The sequence below is a fragment of the Lepidochelys kempii genome, chromosome 4 (assembly GCF_965140285.1).
Source record: "Lepidochelys kempii isolate rLepKem1 chromosome 4, rLepKem1.hap1, whole genome shotgun sequence".
Classification (NCBI taxonomy): domain Eukaryota; kingdom Metazoa; phylum Chordata; order Testudines; family Cheloniidae; genus Lepidochelys; species Lepidochelys kempii.
Genome location: NC_136383.1, coordinates 942,569 through 964,898, shown reverse-complemented (window position 1 = coordinate 964,898; position 22,330 = coordinate 942,569). Strand labels below are relative to the sequence as shown.

Here is a 22,330-nt window from a genome sequence, read left to right as displayed (position 1 = left end):
TCGGCCCTAGCCCACACCTCAACCCCCTGTCTCAGCCTGGTGCAAGTGAGTGAGGGTGGGGGAGAGCAAGCGACAGAGGCAACGGGGATGAAGTGAGTGGGGTGGTGCCTCGGAGATGGGGCAGGGCAAGGGGCGGGGCAAGGGTGTTTGGGTTTGTGTGATTAGACAGTTGGCAACCCTAAGCTGCAGAGTGTTCAGCATTTTGAAAATAAGATTGGTGACATGGCTCCTGTGTTTCGAACCCTTTGCCTTTTATTAAACGACTCTCATCCTTTTTTATGCATCGGTTTTGGTGTTCATTAACTTTGGCTGCTCCTCTCATTTTGTGGGCTGCATAAATTACAAACTACCTATGTACTCTGCCTCCGTCTTACTTTCTGTTGTTTCTCTTTGCAGTCCACTCCTTTGCATCTAGCAGCAGGCTATAACAGAGTTCGAATAGTCCAGCTTTTGCTTCAGCATGGTGCTGATGTTCATGCAAAGGACAAGGGGTATGTATATTGGTTTTTAATTAATTCTCTGGTTTCACTAGTTAGTTACATTTTAAGAATTATTTTTATCATTGTTCTGTTGTATGTTGTAATTCAGTCTGTATCTGAAAATGAGTTAATCTAAAATTGGAGATGAGAATTGGGGCACAGTTGTTTCCAGAATCAAAATTTTGTTTTTGTGGTAAATAATCTTTTGTAAAAGCCCAAGTGAGGATTGAAGTGGGATAGTGTGCTCCTTAGTTATGTAGATCTTCTATTTTATGGATTATTCCTTCATTAAATAAGTGCATTTTGAAATCTATATTGCTTGGTTCTTTATGGGTCCGCTGTGTTATTGGAAATTCTGTGCACAATTTTGAGTGTTGATGGACTTCTGGTATTATTTTGGCAATAAAAAATGAATGCAAGGTGTGACAGACAAGAGGCATATTCAGTTACACTTTTCTGTGACCTGATTATTTTGTCAGGTATATGCATGTCAGCTCCATGAGATTTGCACATGCACAACTGATGAGATAAACAAGCACCTAGTTTCACAGCTATTACCAGCAGTAAACATCATAGGAAGAGAAGACAGCAGAGCAGTCTTTTCTAAGGTGAATTAACATATTTCATAGATTACTCAGGCTAGTTAAGTCCAAAGCTGACTGCAAAGAGTTACAAAGGGATCTCAGAAAAACTGGGTGAGTGGGCAAGAAAGTGGCAGATGAAATTCAGTGTTGATAAGTGCAAAGTAATCCACAGTAGAAAACAAAATCCCAACTATATATACACTATGGTGGGATCTAAATTAGCTATTACCACTGAAGAAGATCTTGGAGTCATTCTGGATAGTTCTCTGAAAACATCTGTCCAATGTGCACCATCAGTCAAAAGGGCTAACAAAATGTCAGGAACCATTGGGAAAGGGATAGAAAATAAGAAAAGAAAACATAATATTGTCTCTATATAAATCCATGGTTCACCCACACCTTGAATACTGCATGCAGTTCTGGTTACGCCTTCTCAAATAAGATATAGTAGAGTTGGAAAAAGTACGGTGAAGGGCAACAAAAATGATTTCAGGTATGGAAAAGCTTCTGTATAAGGAGAGATTAAGAAGACTGGGGCTTCTTCATCTTAGAAAAGATGGCTGAGTCCTATGATAGAGGTCTGTAATAACACTAATGGGGTGGAGAAAATGAATAGGGAAGTGTTAACTTACACCTTCATGCAACACAAGAACTACGAGTCGCTCAATGAAGTTAATAGACAGCAGATTTAAAACAAACAGACGGAAGTACTGCTTCACACAACACACAGTCAATCTTTAGAACTTGTTTCCAGGAGTGTTGTGAAGGCCAATAGTATAAAACAGGGGTCGGCAACCTTTCAGAAGCGGTGTGCCGAGTCTTCATTTATTCACTTTAATGTAAGGGTTTCGCATGCCAGTCATACATTTTAACGTTTTTTAGAGGGTCTCTCTCTATAAGTCTCTATATTATATAACTAAACTATTGTCGTATGTAAAGTAAACAAGGTTTTCAAAATGTTTAAGAAGCGTCATTTAAAATTACATTAAAATGCTGATCTTACGCCGCTGGCCCACTCAACCCGTTGTCAGCCTGGGGTTCTGTTCACCTAGGCCAGCAGCAGGCTGATGGGGGCCGGCGGCCGGAACCCTGGCGGGCAAGGAGCCGGCAGCCAGAACCCCAGACTGGCAGTGGGCTGAGAGGGGTCGGTGGCCGGGACCCCAGACCGGCAGTGAGCTGAGTCGCTCAGCCCGCTGCCAGCCTGGGATTCCGTCCACCGGCTCCTTCCAGCCAGAGTCCCGGCTGCCGGCTCCGCTCAGCCCACTGCCGGTCTGGGGTCCCGGCCCTGCCCACATGGAGTGGGTACCTACCTTCTCACTGGCTCTAGCCCATTCTCTTCCTCTCTCTCTGCACTGAGCTGAGGGTGGGAGTGCACTGAGCACAGGGCTGGGGGTGAAGGAGCAGGCTGGGGGTTGCGGTGCAGGGTTTGGCCAGGAGCTAGAATGCGGGAGCAGGCTCAGGGTTGGAGCAGGAGGTTTGGATGTGGAGTGCCTACTTGGGCAGCTTCCATTTGGTGCGAGGGGTGCAAGTGGGAATGTGGGGGGTGGTGCAGGAGCTCCCGTTTGGTGCTCAGGGTGGGGGTGGGAATGTGGGGGGTGCAAGAGTCAGGGCATGGGTGTGGGGGGGCTGGGTATGTGTGAGGGGTGCAGGAGTCAGGGCTGGGGGCATGTGAGGAGGGTGCAGGAGTCAGGTCAGAGGGCTGGGGGCATAAGAGAGGGTGCAGGAGTCAGGGCATGGGGTGTGAGGGGGCTGGGTATGTGTGGGGGTGCAGGGGTCAGGGCAGAGGGCTGGTAGTGTGTGTGGGGGGGTGCAGGGATCAGGGCTGGGGTGTGTGGGGGGGTGTAGGGGTCAGGGCAGAGGGCTGGGGTGTGTGGGGGGGTGCAGGGGTCAGGGCAGAGGGCTGGTAGTATGTGGGGGGGGGTGCAGGGATCAGGGCTGGGGTGTGTGGGGGGGTGTAGGGGTCAGGGCAGAGGGCTGGGGTGTGGGCTAGGGTTGTGGGGGCACTTCCAGCCCCCTGCCCAGAGCAGCTATGACGAACTTGCTTTGGCCTCGAGTATTTCTGTTATTAATAGTCACGTCCTGCCCCCTGACTGACCCCTCAGTATGCCCGACCCATCCAAACCCCTCCGCTCCTCGTCCCCTGATTACCCCCTCCAGAGACCCTCCTCCCCTAACCACCCCTCCCAAGAGCCCACCCCCCTATCTAAGCCCCCCTGCTCCTTGTCTCCTGACCGCCCCCTCCAGAGACCCCACCCCGTCCCTAATCACCCCCAGGACCCCACCCTCTACCCAATCCCCCTGCTCCCTGTCCCCTAACTGCCCCGACCCCTATCCACACCCCTGCCCCCTGACAGGCCCCCCAGGACTCCCACGCCCTATCCAACGCTCCCATCCCCTGACCGCCCTGCCCCCAGAACCTCCGAACCATTCAACCCCCCCGCTCCCTGTCCCCTGACCGCCCCCCGAGACCCTCTGCCCCTTATCCAACCCCTCGGCCCCGGCCCAGCCCCCTTAACATGCCGCTCAGAGCAGCATGTCAGAGCCTGATGCGCTGATCCGCTGGAGTGCAAAGCCCCGCCCCCCAGATCGCTGCTTTCCGCATTATATCCAAATTCATGTTATATCGGGTCACGTTATATCAGGGTAGAGGTATAATTATGAATGCAGTGAGTGCTATTTCTTAACATTAATGTATAGTAGATTAAACACTTATGTTACATTACTCAAAAATGTTTTTATGCTATTCTTAATCAGCGCATTATTCTGAAAATAAATGTAAATGTATTTGGTTAAGATTCCATTTGATTTTGAAATCTGCTAATTTTACAGCCTGAAAATACTTCAAAAGTCTTTGAAAATGCTTCCTAGATATGTAATTTTGTTTTGTTTTATTTAATCTAGCGGACTTGTACCTCTTCATAATGCATGTTCATATGGACATTATGAAGTCACAGAATTGTTACTTAAGGTAAGTGGAGAAATGGAAGAAAACATGAGCATTGCAATATTGCAAAATTATGGAGAGAGATAGTTACATCATACAATAGTTAAGACTGTAGCCTTATTTCTGTTTTTTTTTTTTTAAAAATTGTGATTTTCACACCTGTAATATATTATTTCAGTTGTGTGGGGCTTTGGGCCTTTAGACATACACCTGTACCACTGAATTAAGTATGTGTTTTTTCCGCATAATCTCGGCAGACAAGCATTAGAATTTAGTTAACTGGAATTTTTTTGAAACAAAGGTGTCTCAATAAAAATTAAGTTCATTGCAAAGTTCAGATTTTGGTAGATGAAGATAAATCAATTATTTTTCATTTCATTTGAAAATAACTTAATGAGTGTTAAAGTTATAAAAATGAAAACCTTGTGATCTTTGTCATGGTTATCTCTTATTACTAACATAAAAATTTCTTTCCCACTCCTAGCATGGAGCCTGTGTTAATGCTATGGATCTCTGGCAGTTTACCCCCTTACATGAAGCTGCTTCCAAGAATCGTGTAGAAGTCTGCTCTTTGTTGCTTAGTCATGGTGCAGATCCAACACTGGTCAACTGCCATGGCAAGAGTGCTGTCGATATGGCTCCAACACCTGAGCTAAGGGAGAGACTGACTTGTATGTATTTCAACCGTGAAATAATTATTAATATAAACTGACTCACCTTTCAACCCAGTTCCTTGTTAGTAATGGGAAATGCAAAACAACAGGTTATAGAGGTGTCCATTTCTCACTTCTAAACTTGTAGAGATCTATACATGTTCTCCTTCATGAAATTGCCTTTATTCATAGCGTTTAAGGCCAGAACGGATTGTTAGATCTTGTCTGACCTCCTGCACAACACAGGCCAGGGAATTTCACTTAGTTACCCCTGTAGTAATCCCTATAACCAGAGGCAGATTAAAGTTTTCTGGGGCCCTGGGCCAGAGCAAGGCCCCTTCCGCCTGAGGCCCCGCCCCCATTCTGCCCCTTCCACATGCAGCCCCACATCTTTCTGCCCCTTCCCCAAGGCCCACCCCTGTTCCACCCAAGGTCCCCACATTCTCCCCCTCCACTGCAGCTCTGCAACCCCTTTCCCTCCTTTCTCCCCCTCCCTCCCCTCTGCGCCCACGATACCTGAGAAGCTCTGTCCCTGCACCATGGCCCTGGGGTGCAACAAGGAATGAGAGCTCCTCCAGTCCCTGGCCGCAGCGGGGGTCTGGGTGACCAGGGTCAGGGCACTGGAGCTTCTCCCACCTTGCCTCCCCCCCCCCCCCCAGGCTTCTGCCAAAAGCAGGATTCTGCTGAGGGAGGAGGGGGCGGGGGAGGGGGCTTCCCCTGTGTCACCTCTTCTGCTTGGGGGAGAGGAGGCTTCCCACGGCTTCTGCTGGGGACAAGGTCTCTGCTGGTTAGGGCTTTCCCTGTCCTGTGACTTCTGATGAGGATGGGGCCTCTGGGTGGGGAGGGGTTTCCCCCATCCCACAGCTTCTGATGGGGATTGGGTCAGGCTGGGGCCGCTGGAAGGAAGGGGGAGCTTCCCCCACAGCTTCTGCCAGGGCTGCGGGTGTTGGGGGGGGATTCCCCCACCCACCCAGAGTTGCTGCCAGGGCATGGAGTTGGGGCCTGCAGTTTCTCCCACCCTGCCGGCCTAGTGGCCGGAGCTCCAGGCTTCTGCTGCCCTGCGGGGGATTTTTCCCGGACCCCGCCCCACAATCGGCCAGGCCCCCAGGGGGCTAATCCGCCACTGCCTATCACTTGGGTTTGACTAAAGCATATCTTCCAGAAAGCCATCCAATCTTGATCTAAAGACTTCAAGAGATAGAGAATCCACCACTTTCCTTGGTAGTCTGTTCCAATCACTCTCTCTGTTAAAAATGTGTGCTTTAATTCTGATCTGAATTTGGCTGGTGTGAATTTATAGCCACTTGTTCTTGTTATGCCTGCCCCCGGTAGATTAAAAGGCCATTTGGTACTCAGTATTTTCTTCCCATGAAGATACTTCTACGCTGTAGTTAAGTCTCCTCTGGATCTTCTCGTTGACAAGCTAAGCAACTGAGCTCTGTTCGTCTCTCGCACTAAGGCATTTTTTACAGCCCTTAAATCATTTGTGATTCATCTCTGCACCCTCTTCAGATTTTCAGCATCCTTTTTAAAACGTGGGTACCAGCACTACACACAGTCTTCCAGTATCTGTCTCACCAATTCCGTCTACAGAGGTAAAATCACTTCCTCACTCCTACTCACTGTTTATACATCCAAGAATCGCACTGGTCCTCTTTGCCACAGTATTGCAGTGGAAGCTTATCTTGCATTGCTTCTCTACTATGACCCCAAAATGCTTTTCATTAGAGCTTGTCAAATGATTAACAAAATTAATTGCGCTTAATCGTGAGATTAAAAAATAATTGCAATTAATTGCAGTTTTCATCTCACTGTTAAACAATAATAGAATACTGTTTGTTTAAATATTTGTTGATGTTTTCTACATTTTCAAATATATTGATTTCAATTACAACACAGAATACAAAGTGTACAGTGCTCACTTTATATTTTTTATTACAAATACTTGCACTGTAAAAAGATAAACAAAAAAGTAGTATATTTCTATTCACCTCATACAAGTACTGTAGTGCTCTTTATCGTGAAAGTGCGACTTACAAATGTAGAATTTTTTTTTACATAACCACACTCAAAAATAAAACAGGGTAAAACTTTACAGCCTAAGGATTCACTCAGTCCTACTTCTTGTTCAGCCAATCGCCAAGACAAATAAGTTTGTTTACATTTACAGGAGATAATGCTGCCTGCTTCTAATTTACAAGGCCACTTGAAAATGAGAACAGATGTTTGCATGACACTGTTGTAGCTGGCATTGCAAGGTATTTATGTGCCAGATATGCTAAATATTTGTACGACCCTTCATGCTTCGACCACCATTCCAGAGGACATGCTTCCATGCTGATGACAGGTTCTGTTCAGTAACGATCCAAAGCAGTGCAGACTGATGCATGTTCATTTCCATCATCTGAGTCAGATGCCACCAAGAGAAGATTGATTTTCTTTTTAGGTGGTTCGGGTTCTGTAGTTTCCAAATCAGAGTATTGCTCTTGTAAGACTTCTGACGGCATGTCCCACACCTCATCCCTCTCAGATTTTGGAAAGCACTTCAGGTTCTTATCCCTTGGGTCCAATGCTGTAGCTCTCTTTAGAAATCTCATCCTGGTACCTTCTTCGTGTTTGGTCAAATATGCAATGAAGGCATTCTTAAGTCGAACAATATATGATCGGTCATCATCCGAGCCTGCCATAACACAAAATATATGGCAGAATGTGGGTAAAAGCAGGAGACGTATAATTGTCCCCCAAGGAGTTCAGTCACAAATTTAATTAACACATTTGTTTAACAAGAGTCATCAGCATGGAAGCATGTCCTCTGGAATGGTGGTCGAAGCATGAAACTTCTGTCACCTGCTACTCAGTACTCTGACACACCCCATTCTGACAGCTCCATTGGCACCGCCATTTGTGGAAGTCTCCAATTCTGAGGATACAAATGTTTGGCGTGGCCTGCCACTCCTGTTTCAGAAGCACAACTACTGAAGGGTTCCGACGGCACCATGACAGTTTCCCACTTTGTCTTACCCACAGAGGTAGTACCCAAATCTTTGAGCACAGGCTCAACAGCAGCAGGATCAACTGGGTTGGTCATATTGGAGCTCATGGCCTCAGTATTCACCTTGAGAGTGGTCCCGTTCAACTTGGGAGGATTCCCCATCTTGCCCCGACAACCTTAGTCCGGTTAGACGTTCGGACATGGGGTTAGACGATGCACCGATTAGCCCGATTCTTATGGTACTGGCAGATCTGGAGAGATTCCCTTTGTCGTCTCCAAATGTTGCCGTGTCATCAACACCTTCCTCCCCACCAGACTACTGATGGTTTCAAGAGCTCCTACGGAGGCTAGCCAATGCTCTTGAGATCCTACTAGAAGAGGTGCAGGACAGTCATCATCATCATCTACTAGACATTCTGCACACATCAGTACTGGCAACGGTGGCTCTACCAATCAATGAGGCCATTCTTTAACCAGACTGCAACATGTGGCATACCTTGGCCATATGCACACTGACTCCGAAGGGGGCCGAGAAAAGATGGGCCGAGAGAAGATACTACGTCCCCCCTAAGGGGGCAGAATTTCTATTTTCACACCCTCCACCTAACTCCTTGGTGATACAGGCTGTGTTGGAGTAGACAAAACAACACCAGTGCTCCACCCTGGCAGACAGGGAGGGTAAGGCACTGAACCTTATGAGTCAAAGGTCTTCTCTGCTGGACTACAGTTCTGGATCTCTGACTACTTGGCACTGATGGCCAAGTATGACTTTATAAACTCTGGCCGGATGGAAGAATTTACAGACAAGTTACCCCAACAGGATCATAATCATTTTTACAGGAAAGCAAGTTGGTCACCATATCCATACTTCAAGCTGCAGTTGATTCAGCGGACATATCCTCACGTGTGTTAGCAATGGGAAGTGTCATGAAGAGGGAATCCTGGTTACAGTCCTCAGCTTTCCCTAGAGAGGTACAAAACACAATACAAGGACCTTCCATTTGACGAGTCAGACCTCTTGAACCAGAAAACTGATGATTACTTACACTCACTAAAAATCTCTAGAGCCAACTTACAATCCGTGGGCATTTGGAACCAAAAAGAAAAATTTTATAGCCCACTGCAAAGCCGATGCTGTAGAACAGCCCATTTCTATCACCAATGAGCCTTTGAGCCTCCTCAGAAGCACCGTAAGGTGCACAGAACCCATCCACCTGTTTGGGCAACACAGACCCCTGCACAACACACTCAATTGTCGTGAAAATGGTATTTCTGAGTGCGGCTAGAGAGCTGTCAACCACTCTGTATACCAATGTTCCTACCATGAACCTCTTTTGGGCGTCATCTCAAACTCTTTCTACCAGCGTGGAGAGCTATAGCAAAGGACAAGCGGACATCATTCGACGTAGCTACACCTCGAGTTTATGATATCTCCTCCATATCCCTTCCTAACCTCCCTGCTGAGATCACTCTCATGATAGTATTCTTACTAGGGCTGCCAATTAATCGCAGTTAACTCACGCGATTAACTCAAAAAAATTAATCGCAGTTAAAACAATAATTGTGATTAATCATACTGTTAAACTATAGAATACCAATTGAAATTTATTAAATATTTTGGATGTTTTTCTACATTTTCACATATATTGTATTCTGTGTTGTAATCGAAATCAAAGTGTATATTATTTTTGATTGCAAATATTTGCACTTTAAAAATGATAAAAGAAATTGTATTTTTTATACAAGACTGTAGTGCAATCTCTTTAATTGTGAAAGTGCAACTTACAAATTTTTTTTTACATAACTGCACTCAAAACAATGTAAAATTTCTGAGCCTACAAGTCTTCTCAGTCCTACTTCTTGTTCAGCCAATTGCTAAGACAAACAAGTTTGTTTACATTTACAGGAGATAATGCTGCCCTCTTATTTACAATGTCACCAGAAAGTGAGAACAGGCATTTGCATGGCACTTTTGTAGCTGGCATTGCAAGATATTTACATGCCGGATATGCTAAACATTTGTATGCCCCTTCATGCTTCGGTCACCATTCCAGAGGACATGCTTCTGTGCTGATGACGATCGTTAAAAAAAAATGTGTTAATTAAATTTGTGACTTAACTCCTTGGGGGAGAGTTTTTTTGTACATAATTCTACATTTGTAAGTTCAACTTTCATGATAAAGAGGTTACACTACAGTACTTGTATTAGGTGAATTGAAAAATACTATTGCTTTTGTTTTTTACAGTGCAAATACTTGTAATAAAAATAAATATAAAATGAGCACTGCACACTTTGTATTCTGTGTTGTAATTGAAATCAATATATTTGAAAATATAGAAGACATCCCAAAATATTTAAATAAATGGTATTCTATTATTGTTTGACAGTGCAATTAATTACGATTAATGTTGTTAATCGTTTGACAGCCCTAAATCTTACCCTTGAGATGGACTCCCTCCTGCAGAGACTAGCAGTGTAACCAGTTCCTGCACCCTTTCAGGACACAGGGTTCTATTCCAACTACTTCCTGGTACCCAAGAAGAAGGAGGATGGAGACCCATTTTGGATCTCCAGCTCCTCAACTGCTGAATTCGCAAGCGATCATTCCTTTGCTAGAAAAAGGTATGTGGTTTATGGCTCTTGATATGCAAGACGCCTACTTCTATATCGTTGTAGACCTGACCCACGGGAGATTCCTGAGGTTCAAAATAGGACCTTGACACTTGGAACACAGGGTTCTCCCATTCAGACTTACTTCTGCTCCTTGAGTCTTCACAAAGATTTTCTCCGTGGTAGCGACTCATCTCCAGTGTCAGGGAGTCCTTGTCTTCCCCTATCTGGATGACTGGCTGCTAGCAGCGCGGTCCAGAGAGGAAGCTCAAGTATCAACATCTCAGCTTCTACTCCTCCCTAGGAGTAAACATTAATGTTGAAAAATCGACTTTAAATCGACTTATTCAGTCCCTGGAATTCATAGGAGCTCACATCGATGTGGCTTCTTCACAAGTTATCTGCCACAGGACAGATTCCAAAGCCTACTGGACCAAATAGTAACCTCTAAACCTTTGGTTTCAGCCAGGACCTGCCTTTCCCTCCTAGGGCACATGGCAGCGTACACATATGTCACGCCATTTGCCTAGCTGCATCTTTGCTGTCTACAGCTATGACTGCAAAGGATTTATTCTCTCATACACCAATTCATGAACACTAATTGTCCTGCCGGAAGACATCTCCTCACTTTGGTGGTGGAGAGACCTGCTTCAAGTCTGCTCCAGATGCCCTTCCTCCTATCTTTGCTGAGCATGACAGTCATAATGGACATGTCACTCGCAGGTGTTAGGATATAAATATTCAGGCCTGTCTGTAAAGTCCTATACTTTAAGAATTTAGGTATATGTTTATCATTTAGCTAGTTATAGAGGCATAAAAGAAAGACTTAAAATTACTGTTTTCTTGTGTAAAGGCCTTCTCTCACTGTGACAATCTAAGGCCCTGTTCTTAAGCTAAGGCCTTTGGCTAAGCAGCAGAGACAGCCATAAGCTGGGAAGCTTATGGTCACATCCTTACATTTCAAACTAGTCACACTGAAATAAGGTGCTATTGGGCTGTTAGAAATACAATCCTGTCCTGATAATGCCTATCACCTCCAGATAAAAATGGTTTTAAAAAAAAAAATTTAGTTTGATAGCATCCTATCTGGCAAGAAATCACTTCTCAATAGTTGTGGTTATGAAACCACAGAACAAGGAGTAGTGGTTGACAGAACAAGGAGTAATGGTCTCAAGTTGCAGTGGGGGAGGTTTAGGTTGGATATTAGGAAAAACTTTTTCATTAGGAGGGTGTTGAAGCACTAGAATGGGTTACCTAGGGAGGTTTTTAAGGTCAGGCTTGTCAAAGCCCTGTCTGGGATGATTTAGTTGGGGATTGGTCCTGCTTTGAGCAGGGGTTTGGACTAGATGACCTCCTGAGGTCCCTTCCAACCCTGATATTCTATGGTTCTATGAACCCTCAATTCTATATGTTTTATCTTTATGGCTCCCACTTTTCTATTGTTAATCTGTCTGGTTCTCTAATTGTTTCGGTCTGCTGTATAATTAATTTTGCTTGGTGTAAAACTAATTAAGGTGGTGGGATATAATTGGTTAGCTAATCATGTTAGGATTGGTTAGGTAAATTTCAGTAGAATGATTGGTTAAAGTATAGCTAAGAATATTACTATATAAACAGGGCAAACAGGAAATAAATTGGGATTCGAAAATAAGGAAAAAAGGACTTGAATTTAAGCTTGCTGAAAGTTCATCCCAATAAACATCCAGTTGTTTGCACCTTCGGACTTGGGATATTGTTGCTCTCTGTTCATGCAAGAAGGAGGAGGGTGAGGGAATAAGCCCTCTAACAGCAGGTTGGGGCACTCACATGGAAGATCACATGACACAAGGCATCTGGATCATGCGAGAGGTCAGGATGCACATAAACATACCAGAACTTCGGGCAGTGCACAAAGCATGTCACTTGTTCTTACCAGCTATCCACTGTCGCCACATCCTTGTCACATCAGACACCACCACCACAATATACTACGTAAACAAACAAGGAGGCATAAGATTCCCAGCGCTGGGCATGAATATGCCTGTGGAAATGGTGCATAGCATATCATACCTTTTTATCGGCAACCTCCCTGCCTGGCACCAAGAACGTGATTGCAGATGCCTTCAGCAGGAATTTTACTACCAACCATGAATAGGAATTGCCTCACACAGTAATCGTGCACATCTTTGACTGCTGTGGGATGCCTGTCAGAGACCTTTTTGCTTCACAGAATACCAGGTGCACCCAGTATTGCTGAAGAGGGGACATGGTCCCCACTCACAGAGCGACGCTCTGGTTGTCAATTAGTTGGACTTAAAGAACTATGCTTTCTCCTCCATACCACTCCTATCGTGTTCCCTCCACAAACGCTGTCGAGAGAGCAATGGCCATTTTGATTGCCCTGTTCTTGCCTTGCCAATTCTGGTTCCCTCTTCTTCTCCACATGTCAAAGCACTCTACACTTCCACTACAGACATTCCCGGAACTGCTGACACAGCACAACCACAGACTCGGGCACCCAGATCTACGGACGCAACACTGAAAGCTAGGTTTTTGGCTGAACGCCTTGGTTAGCACGAGAATGCCCATTAGCAGTGCAAGACATCCTCTCCAGTATCCAAAAGGAATCCATGAGATGCTCCTATAAGGCCAAATGGAAACGTTTCACTTCCTGGGCTCAACGGCAAGGCCTTGTCCCCGAGGCCGTGGGCATGCAGATACTCGTAGACTATTTTCTCTATCTGAAAATCTTGAGTCTCGCTCTCAGCTCCATCAGAGTTCATGCAGATGCCATTAGTGCTTTCCACCCTCTAGTGGCTGGACATTCAATTTTTATGCACCTTTTGACTACCTGATTCTGGAAGGGCCTTTTTTTGTAAGTACCCCCCATTCAACCTGTCGCTACCCAATGGGACCTCAACCTAGTGTTCCTCATTAATGAACCCCTGGCCTCCTGCTCTTTCTCTCCTCTCCATGAAGGTCACTTTCCTTGTTGCCATTACTTCAGCGAGGTGGGTTGGTGAACTGGGAGCCATGGTGGCAGACCCCTCCCCCCTTCACTGCATTCCATAAAGACAATGTATCACTCTGATTGCATCCAAGTTGCTACTAAAAGTGGTTTTCTGATTCCATCTCAATCAACTCCTACATCTACGTACCTTCTTCCCCAAACCACACATCTTTCATGGAGAACGGCGACTTCATTCTTTTGATGTGCGTAGGTCTGCAAAGGACAGAGCCATTCCGGAAGTCTCCCAGGCTATTTGTCGCCATAGAGGAGAGAATTAAAGGACAGGCCATTTCCATCCAGTGAATCTTTAAGTGGGTTTCTAGGTGCATTACATAAGATGTCAAGACAATCCTCACCAGGTGGGATAGGCCCACTCAATGAGAGTGCAAGCATCAACCACAGCTGTGCGTCATGATGTGTCCCTTGCAGATATATGTAAAACTGCAACATGTAGTTGGTACACACTTTTTCCTCCACTACACTCTAGTATGTGATTCCACAGGAGACGCCTCATTCAGTGCAGCAGTCCTCCATTCTATGATTCCGTCATCTTCCTCGCATTCTCCTCCTCACTATGAACTGCTTGTCAGACACCCTCAATGGAATGCAATAGGGACCATCACTCAAAGAAGAAAGGGAGGTTGCTTGCTGGTAACTGGGGGTTCTTTGAGGTATGTGGTCCCTATTTTTATTCCAATCCCAACCTCTTTCCCCTCTGCTGCGAATCTGATAGGTCTGTGGTGGAGAAGGACCTGGAGACACTGACAGTCCACCCTGCCCTTTATCACCTCAGGAGAAACCACAAGGCAATACATGGGCGCATGTGCGGACTGCCGAATGATACTACTTTCAAAGGTTCTGGCTCCGGGCATATGACGCACGCACGTAACCCTCAGTGGAATACAGATGGAGACCACACATTTTGAAAAAGCTCCAGTTATTTTCCCTTCTTTCCCTTTAGTAAAGTCATATGTTCTAATTTGGGAACCCTACCCTCTCCACTTTAATCAAACTCAAAATTTATTGTTTCATTATTAAATAATAATAAGAGCAGAACAGAGTTCAGGGAGATGATTTTAATTAACTTTGTAAAGCAAAAACATGACTTTCAGACAACTTCATTTGGAGATTTATCTGTCCCTGCAAATTAGCCTGTGCTAACCAACTATAATGTGATTGATTTTTTGCTTTTGCAAACTAATGACAAGGAAAGAGAGGAGAAGCGTCAATGATGCTTTGTTTTCCAATATTCTGTAAGGCCTGGTAGCATTGTTGGGCTGTCTGAATCTCACTGCGTTATGCCAGGCTTATTCTCGGACAGGAGAAGATGGTTTTGATGGAACCAGTTCAATACTTTTTGGCACAGATGGCTGTGAAGCAGTAAAAAGGCTTTTGATTTGTTTTGTCATCCAGTTTCATATATGTGTTCTTCCTGGGCTGGAAAATTAGACTAATCTGTTGAAGCATGTCATCAGTTTGACATAGAAAATGCTGGCATGTGGCCTTACAGGGTGAAGTTGCCACTGATACTATGGCTAATTCTCGCAACAGTATTTAATTCTTTGGAATTCATTCTCAAACCCTCTTGATTACTTCATGATGGTCAATGTTCTAAACTTAGGTATGACCATATAAAATATAACTATTCTAGAATTCAGTTTGGTCATAATCATGTTACCAAATTCTGATTCATCATTTGTAACTTAAATAAAGAGCTGCTTTCCACCAGAGCCTTCATTACTCAGTCTTGTTTTTCTGCTATCTGGTCAGAAAACCAAACAAAAAGGATTCCTCCTAACCCGGTGGTGGGAAAGTTACGTCCTAACCTTGAATCTAAATTTCTCTCTCATCTGTTTTTGTCTCACTCTTATAACAATGAAAGACAATAACACAAGTTATAAAGTTACAGAAAACTGCTAATTCCACAAGAAGTAACTTCTGAAATAAGTTAGAATAAGCCTGCTGACTTTCAGTTTTGTTCATCATTTATTAAAGGGTACTTTTACATATTTGGATATTAATATATCCTGCTCTCCTTACTCTCACCGGTGATCCCAGTGTCATCAGTGGGATTACTTGTAGGAACAAAGTGAGCAGGATCTGATGCTTGGCCATTTTTATGTTAAAGGAGCAATATAATGGTAAGATTCTATGCTGCACCTCCAACAGGTGCAATACCGAACTCTCAGATGGGGGAGAGGGTTAAGTAAGGTGGCTTTAAGCCAACTTTGTGTCCTCTTGGTCTTGGATTGATCTGGAGGCTGGAAGGTCCACTGTTGTAATTTGGGCCTGAAATCTCTGTAGTGCTGTGTGATGCAACCCCACCCTGGCATGCCCCCTATGCTGGAGATTGCGGTAGGGCTCTCGGAAGGTGGCCTGGTAGCTGTCTTCTGTAGTGCTGGTCCTAGAAGACTCCTCCTCTGGCTGGATACAGAGTTTTTAGTGATTCTTATAACACTCTTCATCTTGGGGCTGGAGTGGGAGGATGAGGGTTTTGCTCTGGAAACTGGAACCTTCCTTCCTATCTCACCCCAAGAATATATTTCTGCCTTCACTAGGAGAGGGTTTAGGATTCTGTCATCATAGCTGATGTTACTATTTAGGGCAATATAGAACATTTTTCTTTCCCCTTTGGTTAATTCTAGTTAGGTTTCTGAAATAAGATGTGTTACTGAATATTAAGTATGTCTTATTTCTCCAACAGATGAATTCAAAGGACATTCTTTACTGCAAGCAGCCAGAGAGGCAGACCTAGCCAAAGTGAAAAAGACTCTTGCTTTGGAGATCATTAATTTCAAACAGCCACAGTCACATGAGACCGCACTGGTGAGATTATATAGTCAGTTCATTTTTTTATGATATATGTGGAAGTAGTGCTAGTTGAAGAGCTTTTTTTTAATTGCTAGACTATGAAAATGTATTCATCTAAAATTGAGGATGTGCCACCAGGCATCTTATGTGTTAAAAGTAAATCACTGCTATAGAAGAAACATTGTACATTTTTTTCACCCTTGAATTCAGTTTTTATGCAGGATTTCTCCAGAAACCTTCAAGTAAGCTACTGCTTATTTCTTCATGTTGAACCTTTGTGTTCTCCCCACCTGATTACCTTCCCTGTAGTGAAAACTGCTAGAGGGTTTCTCTGTGTTCTGCTATCACTGCAGTTGTCTTGTTTTTTCTCTCCATTTTGTCTTATGTTTTATGGACACTTGTTGCAAAAAATATTTTGGGGTGCCAGCGGGTTGAGATGAGGCAGGCAACAGAAACGTATCATGCTGGCTTATGGGAGATTGGAATAAGTTAGCAGGCTGCCCTCTATCTTTCATCTTTTTTAAATCAAATTTTTCACCAGAATCCCAATTAGACTTGCTTCTTGATGAAAATCATTCTCCAACATTCCCACACAGATGAGTTTATTAATAATACTTAATTCTTTCAACATCTGACAGAGGTCAGCAGTGAAACGTTTGATGCTGTTCCTGCTATATAGGGGCTTTCTGGCTCTCACTGACCAACCAGTTGTTTCCCTTCTCCAGCTGATTGGTATAACTCTCTGCTGGCAACGTATATTTGTTGTGATGACATTCAGACCTGTCTAGCATTACAAAAGAACATAAGAGTGGCCATACTGGGGGTATGTCTACACTACGAAATTAGGTCAAATTTATAGAAGTCGATTTTTTAGAAAGCGATTTTATACAGTCAGTCGTGTGTGTCCCCACTAAGCGCATTAAGTCGGTGGAGTGCGTCCACAGTACCGAGGCTAGTGTCGACTTTCGGAGCGTTGCACTGTGGGTAGCTATCCCACAGTTCCTGCAGTCTCCGCCGCCCATTGGAATTCTGGGTTAAGCTCCCAATACCTGCTGGGGCAAAAACATGGTCGCTGGTGGTTTTGGGTTCATGTCGTCAGTCACCCTTCCCTCCATGAAAGCAACGGCAGACAGTCATTTTTCTCCTTTTTTCCGTGCGGGCCCCATACTGCTTTTAGCAGATAGTGCCATAGGTCTGCAAACCGTTGTCATCAAACGACCACTTCCACTGCCACTCTGCTCTCCTGATGCTATGAAATCCACCTCGCAGGTCTTCTCTGTGACCGTCATCATCCACCGCTTCTGCTGCCACTCTGCTCTCCTGGTGGTCTCGCAGGGCCGCTTCCGCTGCAACTCTGCTTGGCTGCTCTTCTCTCACCATACCACAGCAAGCGTGCAGCCCGCTCAGCTGTTGTGTCCTGGTAGCAGTAGGTCTACAAAATTGGTCATCCAACCACCGCTTCCCCTGCAACTCTGCTCTCCTGCAGATGCCATGCCACGGCAAGCATGGAGCCCGCTCAGATCACCGCAGCAGTTATGAGCATTGTAAATACCTCGCGCATTATCATGCAGTATATGCAGAATCAGAACCTGCAAGAGGAGGTTATGGCAGCGCGGTGACGAGACTGATGAGGACATGGACACAGACTTCTCTCAAAGCATGGGCCCCGGCAATTTGGCCATTATGGTGGCAGTGGGGGAGGTTCATGCCATGGAACGTCGATTCTGGGCCTGGGAAACAAGCACAGATTGGTGGGACCACATAGTGTTGCAGGTCTGGGATGATTCCCAGTGGCTGCGAAACTTCCACATGTGTAAGGGCACTTTCATGGAACTTTGTGACTTGCTTTCCCCTATCCTAAAGTGCAAGAATACCAAGATGAGAGCAGCCCTCACAGTTCACAAGCGAGTGGTGATAGCCCTGTGGAAGCGTGCAACGCCAGACAGCAACCAGTAAGTCGGGAGTCAGTTTGGAGTGGGCAGATCTACTGTGGGGGCTGCTGTGATCCAAGTAGCCAACACAATCACTGAGCTGCTGCTATCAAGGATAGTGACTCTGGGAAATGTGCAGGTCATAGTGGATGGCTTTGCTGCAGTGCAATTCCCTAACTGTGGTGGGGCCATAGACAGAACCGATATCCCTATCTTGGGACCGGAGCACCAAGGCAGCAAGTACATAAACCGAAAGGGGCACTTTTCAATGGTGCTGCAAGCACTGGTGGATCACAAGGGACATTTCACCAGCATCAACGTGGGATGGCCGGGAAAGGTATATGAGGCTTGTATCTTCAGGAAGTCTGGTCTGTATGAACAGCTGCAGCAAGGGACTTACTTTCCAGACCAGAAAATAACTGTTGGTGATGTTGAAATGCCTATAGGCGAATCGCCTGGCCACTGATTACGCGCAGCCAGACACCAGGCTGGTTAGAAGAGCACAGCAGGGTGCGCTGTGCATCAGAAAAGCTTTGAAAACCAGTTTCATGGCTGACCAGGCTACGGTGTGACAGTTCTGTTTGTTTCTCCTTGTTGAAAACCTGTCCCCTTGGTTCACTCTACTTCCCTGTAAGCCAACCGCCCTCCCCTCCCCCCTTCGATCACCACTTGCAGAGGCAATAAAGTCATTGTTGTTTCAAATTCATGCATTCTTTGTTAATTCATCACCCAAATAGGGGGATAACTGCCAAAGTAGCCCGGAAGGGGTGTGGGAGCAGGGACGCACCGGGTGGGGTGGGGGAGGAGGGAAGAAGGCCACACTGCACTTCAAAACTTACTGAATGCAAGCCTTCTGTTGCTTGGGCAGTCCTCTTGGGTGGAGTGGTTGGGTGCCCAGAGGGGGCCCCCCTCCCACGTTCTTGGGCGTCTGGGTGAGGACGCTATAGAACTTGGGGAGGACGGCGGTTGATTACACAGGGGCTGCAGTGGCGGTCTTTGCCTTTCCTGTAGCTGTGATAGCCTCTGTCCTTCATGCCCTTGGAGATTTTTTCAAATATTTTGCCATTTCGTCTTTTGCAACAGAGTTCTGATAACACGGATTCGTCTCCCCATACAGCGATCAGATCCACTACCTCCCGTTTGGTCCATGCTGGAGCTCTTTTGCGATTCTGGGACTCCATGGTCATTTCTGCTGATGAGATCTGCATGGTCACCTGTGCCAATCAGCTTGCCACGCTGGCCAAACAGGAAATGAAATTCAAAAGTTTGCAGGGCTTTTCCTGTGTACCTGGCAGTGCATCCAAGTTGAGAGTGCTGTCCAGAGTGGTCACAATGGAGCACTGTGGGATATCTTCTGGAGGCCAATACCGTCGAATTGCGTCCACACTAACCCAAATTCGAACTGGCGATGTCAATTTCTGAGCTAAACCCCTCATCAGGGAGGAGTACAGAAATCTATTTTAAGAGCCCATTAAGTCAACAAAAATGGCTTTGTTGTGTGGATGGGTGCAGGATTAAATCGATCTAAAACTGCTACATTTGACATAAACTCATAGTGTAGACGAGGGCTGGGTCAGACCAAAGGTCCATCTAGCTTGGTATCCTGTCTTCCAAAAGTGGCCAATGCCAGGTGCCCCAGTGGGAATGAACAGTACAGATAATCATCAAGCTATCCATCCCCTGTCACGCATTCCCAGCTTCTGGCAAACAGAGGCTAGGGAAACCATCCCTGCCCATCCTGACAAATAGCCATTGATGGACCTATGCTCCATGAACTTATCTAGTTCTTTTTTGAACCCTGTTATGGTCTTGGCCTTCACAACATCCTCTGGCAAGGAGTTCCACAGGTTGACTGTGCGTTGCATGAAAAAATACTTCCTTTTGTTTAAAACAAACCTACTGCCTATTAATTTCATTTGGTGACCCCTAGTTCTTGTGTTATTAGAAGGAGTAAATAACACTTCCTTATTTACTTTCTCCACACCAGTCATGCTTTTATAGACCTCTGTCATATCCCCCCTTAAACATCTCTTTTCCATGTTGAAAAGTTCCAGTCTTATTAATCTCTCCTAATATGGCAGCCATTCCATACTCCTAATCATTTTTTTGTCCTTTTCTGAACCTTTTCCAATTCCAATGTATCTTTTTTTGAGATGGGGCGACCACATCTGCACGCAGTATTCAAGATGTGGACATACCATGGATTTATATAGAGGCAATATAGTATTTTCTGTCTTATTATGTATCCCTTTCTTAATGATTCCCAACATTCTGTTTGCTTTTTTGGCTGCCACTGCACATTGAGTGGATGATTTCAGAGAAATATCCACAGTGACTCCCAGATCTCTTTCTTGAGTGGTAACAACTAATTTAGACCCCATCCTTTTATATGTGTAGTTCGGATTATGTTTTCCAATGTGCATTACTTTGCATTTATCAGCATTGACAGTTGTTTACTGGATTTGCCTGTGGTAGTTGGCCCCCCTATGAGTTCTCAATTCTTGTTCAGGTCTTTGACATGGAACACTGTTAAAGATGCAAAGCACCCCAGCAGTATGCTGAACTTTGTGCTCGCTGTGGTCATGGCATTATCTAGCAGGGGGCCTTCTGTATGAAGGTACAGTGTCACTTGCGTGTATTTTTGTGTGTTAGTAACTTCACTGGAATTAGCCTCTGCTCCCAATTCATCATTTCAGCTAGCAGTGAAGTCAAAGAACATAGAGCCAATATCCCAGCAGTCTTTGACATAGACATAGAAAGTGAAGTGGAGTGGAATTGATGATCTCGTTCAAATCAGTGTGACTATGTTGTTTTACTTTGAGTATTAGAAGAGGGAATTCTTCACAGCAATGAGTCATAACTATTAAGTATGACTTTTGTGCTTGCTGTTTAAAACCCCTGTAGCTGGGCTCAGAAACATCAGGAGATCAATAGGCCCTGTCTTACAGGGACCAATAACTAGCTTTGTTCAAGATGGTCTCTCATCCTAGTGGTGGTCTCTTCCAACCGTTACTCTGGAATTTAGGACATGATTTTCAGTTACTTGGAATTGTGGGAGCTTAGTTTCTCAGAAAATCAGTCCTTTGACATCTCAATTTGGGGCCTAAAATTAGTGGACATGTTTGAAAATTTCAGTCCAGGGGGTGACTGGCCCTAATGCAGTGGTGCAAAGGAGTAAGAGGGAGCATGGCTCATCACCTGCCCTACCTGAACGCATGGCTTCATGGGCAGAGCAAAGGCTGCATGCTCAGTACGCTGCAACCCTCCCCACAAAGCAGCCAGCAGAATTGACCCACACAAAGAGGTGTATTGTACCTAGTAAAGGACTATAGCAACTTGCTCCTGTCTTCCCCTGGGCAAGGGAGGTTATGGAGGCCCTTGCTTCCAAGACACACCACTAAAGATACCTCTCACTTGGAACATTTAACCAAATTATGCCATGCAGAATGCGTTACTTTCCTTAGAGCTTCCTTTATTTCATAAATCCAGATATTGAGCAGTAACTGCAAACACATACTGTACCAGCATGGCAATCAGTTAAGATTAACACATTAAGTATACATCAAAATAGAAGAATAAATAAAACAATTAACTCAGTCTACCACAGAACTCATGTTACATTGAAGGAAGCAATGTAACTCTTCAGAAGCCATCTGCAGAAAGTGGAATTTTTGCCTTTAGCCACTTCTTGTAGTACACCATTTAATGTCCCTATGTCTTGCTTTTACAGTTAGTGACTTAACCATTTCTCATGTGTGACTAATAGTTATAAAATCAAAATTGTTTTAAAAGCAGCATGATTTAGCTTTAATAACTAGCTTACATTTTGTTTGGTGTATTTTATATTGAGGCAGAAATGTAATACATTTCGGTAGGGTTCTATTTGTAAGCTTCAGTCTAATGTTCAGTGGGGTGTGTAAAAATGATGAAGCATGATAATTTTTTTGCTTTGTTTTTCAGCACTGTGCTGTCACTTCCCTGCATCCTAAACGGAAACAAGTTACAGAACTGTTGCTCAGGAAAGGAGCTAACGTTAATGAGAAAAACAAAGAGTAGGTGTCCAAAAATTTAAGCCAAATTTTACGTTTCCAAAGGACTAGGTAATACAGTATTTGGATGATAAAACTAACGTCTGCCATTTTTCACCTAGCTTCATGACGCCTTTGCATGTTGCAGCTGAAAGAGCTCATAATGATGTCATGGAAGTTCTGCATAAACATGGAGCAAAGGTAAATATATTCTAAATAAAGTAGTAGGAGGTAGATGGTCTTGTGGTTAAAGCACATGGCTAGCAGTCAGGAGAACTACTGCTTTTTCCTTACTGTGCCTCACACTT

At 44.7% G+C, this 22,330-nt stretch overlaps 1 protein-coding gene across 2 annotated transcripts in view; it reads left to right on the top strand.

The window, feature by feature from the left end:
* TNKS (tankyrase) overlaps positions 1 to 22,330 on the top strand; it is a 287,701-nt gene that overhangs the window by 190,343 nt on the left and 75,028 nt on the right. For both annotated transcript variants that reach the window (XM_073340169.2, XM_073340168.2), the window contains 6 exons: positions 397 to 491; positions 3,965 to 4,031; positions 4,492 to 4,678; positions 15,957 to 16,078; positions 21,955 to 22,046; positions 22,145 to 22,223. In XM_073340169.2, coding sequence (XP_073196270.1) covers positions 397 to 491; positions 3,965 to 4,031; positions 4,492 to 4,678; positions 15,957 to 16,078; positions 21,955 to 22,046; positions 22,145 to 22,223 — 642 coding nt within the window. The remainder of the gene's footprint in view (positions 1 to 396; positions 492 to 3,964; positions 4,032 to 4,491; positions 4,679 to 15,956; positions 16,079 to 21,954; positions 22,047 to 22,144; positions 22,224 to 22,330) is intronic.